General features: G+C 35.7%; 1 protein-coding gene across 2 annotated transcripts; it reads right to left on the reverse strand.

Moving 5' to 3' along the window:
• Nucleotides 1–708: 708 nt before the first annotated feature.
• Nucleotides 709–3686, reverse strand: LOC131536560 (uncharacterized). 2 transcript variants are annotated; one of them, XM_058769573.1, is made up of 6 exons: nucleotides 2317–3686; nucleotides 2111–2240; nucleotides 1979–2029; nucleotides 1734–1901; nucleotides 1566–1653; nucleotides 709–1049 (listed from the first exon to the last, which is right to left on the reverse strand). In XM_058769573.1, the coding sequence occupies exons 1-6, from the start codon at nucleotides 2450–2452 to the stop codon at nucleotides 879–881; spliced, it is 744 nt and encodes a 247-aa protein (XP_058625556.1). In that variant the 5' UTR covers nucleotides 2453–3686; the 3' UTR covers nucleotides 709–878. The 2 variants fall into 2 exon arrangements, with proteins under 2 accessions (XP_058625556.1, XP_058625557.1); XM_058769574.1 differs by lacking the exons at nucleotides 1734–1901; nucleotides 1979–2029.
• Nucleotides 3687–4687: the final 1001 nt, after the last annotated feature.

Here is a 4687-nt window from a genome sequence, read left to right on the forward strand (position 1 = left end):
TATTATTTTGCTTATTTTTAAATTCAGTTATTAATAAAGACTATTAAAAAATATTACTGTAATTACTTATTTATATAATTTATTTTACACTTCACTTTCAAACATCAATCATTAATTAGTATGTGAGCAGAGCAGCATCCAAAATCAAAGTACTTCTGCTGAGATCCTGAAGTATGCTTACAATGGATACTTTACTACTCCATGAGACCACAGGAGAGGACTTATGAATGGCAGTGAAGCAATGCAACTGAGGTTGTATGAAATTTAAAAAATAAAATGCAAAAAGTCTCAGTTCACATTACTTTAATCTCCGATCTCTGTGTGCAAGTGTTTTGTGTGCACGTATGTCATTGAAAAGCAGCACATTTAACTTTAATTGTAATTAAACTGACTGGAACTACCTGTGAATCAAATCATTTTAATGCACACCTTTTTGCCAATCAGAATCAAATATTCAGACAAACCATGGTATAAATACATTTATTACAGTAACTGTTCAACAAACCAAGCAACTAATGGTAGTGTTAAGGAAAAAAAGAACATACTTGTTTACCTTTGTTGTTCCAAACCCACATGACTTTTATTCAAGAATAAAAAAAACTTGATTTGGCCGTATGTCTCATGCTGCAGATTGTATGGCTTGGAATATAATGCAAGAGTTGTGTGGACTACTTTTACTTTACTATAACTATTTTTTACATGGTGCTTTTGCATAGCTTTTGAAGGAAGAAAATGCCACTCATAGAGAACAACTAGTACATTCCCAAAATCTGACCCTTTTGTGCTGCATAAAGATTAGGAACCAAGTGAGAGTGAGTAAATATACAACAGAATTTTCATTTGTTTGGTAAACTAATCCTTTAATTGTAAAGTGAAAGTTAATGTATGCTTAGGAAATGACTGGTGTGTACCTCCTCTTCAGAGACTGAGAGATCCAGTGCATTCCTTTTAACACCACATTTCTTCTTCGTCTCTTGAACTGCTGATGAATGCACTAAAGGTATTCTCTCTTTTTTAAATTTGTTACGCAAACAATGCAGAAGGGTATCCTGCAGACATATTCAAAAAATTCAATTTATACAACAGTTCTGGTCCTCAAATATGTAATTCTAAAATGACATGTAGACTTAATAGATTTATTGCTGTCAATCTATTAAAAAATTAACTAATTAAATCACATTTTTCCATAAATAAAATGAGTCACATCAATATATTTATATTGTCGTAATTACCCATTATTTTCTAAACTAATGTAGAAAGATTATTAAGAGGTTATGAATTATATTTGTTTTATCAAGCCAATTATTTATTTATTTATTTCACTATTACTACATTTATCTATATATTTATTTTTAATTACCTTATGTTTGGGCTACCACAGAAAAGCACTGAGACTGTTTATTACCATGTTTCAGAAATGAACTTGCTCACTAATGAGGTGGAAATATGACAGAATCACAATGTAATGAAGTTATCTCGCACATATGAAACGAGGGGCAAGCAGGTTTTGAGGCTGAGTTTGAAACCTGTGGACTTAAGCTTGTGAAATGTAACATTGTTCTTACATGACCAGAGGGGCTAGTATCCTTCAGGAAAGGAAATCTTGTGATCAGACGTCCAAGAACATCCGAGTATATCTTGTGGCTTGGATACCTAAGAAAAAGGCATATATCAGTTAAAATTAAATATCTTGCTTATGCTTTTTAGGCAGTTTTTTTTTATAATATGTATACCATGTGTACATTGTGACACTATCAAACAACACTTGAATTAGCAGTGATCGCAGATGTGATTTTTCCTTTTTTTTGAAAGATGGATCCTTCCTCTGTAATGATTCATTAAGTTCTGGTGGAAAATCAGGGAGGCTAAAAACTGCAGGCCACGGCTCACAGCACTTTTGCCTATACAGAAAGTAAGTGTTACTTTTTCACCTAGACCAAATGCATAAACTAATTTCAGTTCAAGCCATTCTACTAACTGAGCGCGATGCATTTGAATCTCCAAAGATGTTTCCACACCAGGTTTTTGTCTGTATTAAAAAAAAAATCAATTTTATTTTTTATATTTGCATACACATATTACAGAAGCTGGGAGAATGGGTCCTGCTTACTCCATTGAAGACGATCCCTTCAGTCTTTCAAGTTCCTTTAAAAAGATCACTTGTCGTTTCATTGTGGGGAATAGTTTCTGCACCATCCTTTCTGTTAAGCCCAGCAGGGTTTCTCCATCAATCTCTTGCTCTATTTGAAATAATCAGTACTGTTTTCAAACTCTGGTAATTCTGTCAGGAAATAAGGACATTACAAAGAAAAATACCTTTATAAATTAACACTGTGATGGAGGGTGATAAATACGTCATCATCATGCTTGTAGGTGTCAAGGGCATGATAGTCCTTTTCTTCCCCAGGGTGAATGACAACCCACTTCCTCTCCTCTTGTACAAGGAAGGCATGATTATGATAATCAAACTTTTGGGGTATTAGGAGCTTTCCAAAAATCAACCAAATAGCCCTGAATTGGACAATTTTAGACACTTTCATGAAGACTGGAATGCCATCCTCTGCCACAAAAATCATGAAGCTGTCTCCAATTTTGTATTTTGCATTGTTTGTCAAAAGAGAATTGACAACAGCCAGTGTCTCCTCGCTGGGGATGTCCTTAATTCTACTTTTATTCCTGATGCCCTCTTTGAGATCACAAGGAAAGGTCCTGAATGGAACTGAGCATTCACCTTCAGTGTGTCTTTTGTGGAAATGCATCCAATGATGTTAACTCCCAACACTGCCTCAGCTGGTGTCTTTTAGAGAGGGTGTAACACAGGTTTCTGAAATTGCAAGTGTTGCGGGCTAGTCTTTTGAAATATTGTTGCTTGCCTTCAAACCTCATGCACCACAGGGACTTCAAAGGTCCAAAGTCTGAAATGAGGCGAGGATAGTGTGTGAGAAAGTATCTGGAAACAGGGCTTGGAAATCTGAGAGGAATTCTCCAAATGGAAGGCTGAGAAAAGGTATGGCCGTTTTTTTTTATTCGGGGGGACAAAATTATCTCACCAATTTCTCTGCACTTCAGATACACAGCCCAGTGTGCTTCGCCTTGTGGGATGTAATGTCCAATAAGGAATGGTAATATTCTGAAAAGGCACCAGTTTTGAGCTGCTGTTCCCAATAATCTGGTCTGTTTCAGAACACTTTGTGGTAACTTCTGTGGAATATTACCTTTGTCGTTCTTTCCAATCTGAAATGCTTCCAATTCAGCATTTATGTTACTGAGTGAAACTATTTCAGAAAAATGCAATGCTTTGATGACTTTGGTGATCACAATGGGTACAATGCCCTCCAAGAAATCATGCATTAAGTCTGGAGGAAACGATTTGGTGACATTAAAGTACTCCAAGTCATTAAAGGGGCATTCATTTACTACACCATATGTCTGTTTTGAGATCTCTCCAATCTCCCTGAGAGCACTTAGATGGTACTCGTGAACCTCTGAAGATCGAATGATGACGTTGTCTTCATTAACATGAGATTTTAAATCTTGGTAAGTGATCATACAAAATCTGCAAACTCGTCCACTGCTGAAACAGCAAGTAAATCCAGCCAAGTTGTGAGCAGACAAATTATCAGCGGAGATCGTAGCCAAAGCACACTTTAAGTTGATTTCTTGTCCATTCACACTGACCAAAATTCCTTCTTTGAAGAGTTTTCTCAGATCCTGAATGAGAGGATGCAGAATGTCCTTAAAACGATATCGTTGAAGAAGCTGATGTCTCACTAGTATACATAAATGTATGTGTCTCAATTGAGATTTGTAAGCTGGATCAAGATTTCAATGCTGTGAGTTTATGCAAAGTCCGTTTGGAACCTAAAGGGTTAACCACTTCGAATTCGTCTGTGTAGAGATTTAACCTCACAACATTTAGATCACCAAAAAAGGGTTGTCCTTGGAAAATCCTTCCGTCTGAAAAATCTTCGAAAAATTCACTTGAAGCCTTTTCACTGCTTCTTTGAAAAGATTCAAAAATGTCTTGTTTCTCTAGCTGGACCTTCAATACATCAGAAATGGGGATATATAAAAATGTGTCCTCTTTCCCGTTACTATTAACACCGAGCACATGTTGAACAGGCTCAACAAGATACAGATGCTCTTTGCAGTATTGGGTTAGCTGATATTCAGTCAGTACAGACTCAAATACAGAGTCAAATAGGACCTCACTAGACAGCAAATTATTTAAATCCTCATTGTCTTCTAACCTAAATCCAGACTGGTCTAGATGGAATTTAATTATTTCAGCATACTGCTCTTGAACAAAATTAAGAATGAACTGAAGGCTGGCAATGACTGTGTCATGGGTAACTTTAGGGATGAGATGATTTCCCTGAAGATTCAAAATGAAAAGAGCAATATGATGTTTTAGACCACTCAAAAGTGTATTCAGGTCAAAATGAGGGATGCAGTTATCAAATAGGTATTTTACCCCTTTTTGTTACAAAATTATGTAGGAAAAGTAATAATTAATTTATGACATGAGTGGACCTGAAAAATCTACATCATAACAGGAGTTCTGACCTTTGTCACAGAAAGTCTTCTTAGTTGCCCTTTTCTCTATCAAGCTTTAGAAATAATAAGAAATTATATATCAGTTGAAAACTTAAAATCTCAAAATTCATCATTTGAAACCCATTTTAGA

This window comes from Onychostoma macrolepis, chromosome 03 (genome assembly GCF_012432095.1).
Source record: "Onychostoma macrolepis isolate SWU-2019 chromosome 03, ASM1243209v1, whole genome shotgun sequence".
NCBI lineage: Eukaryota > Metazoa > Chordata > Actinopteri > Cypriniformes > Cyprinidae > Onychostoma > Onychostoma macrolepis.

What these genes read in the sequence shown, in the direction of transcription:
- LOC131536560 (XM_058769573.1), bottom strand. Translation starts at nt 2,452, where the DNA reads ATGCCTTCCTTGTACAAGAGGAGAGGAAGTGGGTTGTCATTCACCCTG. An exon ending in AAGGGATCGTCTTCAATGGA is followed by an intron (nt 2,030 to 2,110) that starts GTAAGCAGGACC and finishes TTTTTAATACAG; the next exon opens with ACAAAAACCTGGTGTGGAAA. An exon ending in AGTGTCACAATGTACACATG is followed by an intron (nt 1,654 to 1,733) that starts GTATACATATTA and finishes CCTTTTTCTTAG; the next exon opens with GTATCCAAGCCACAAGATAT.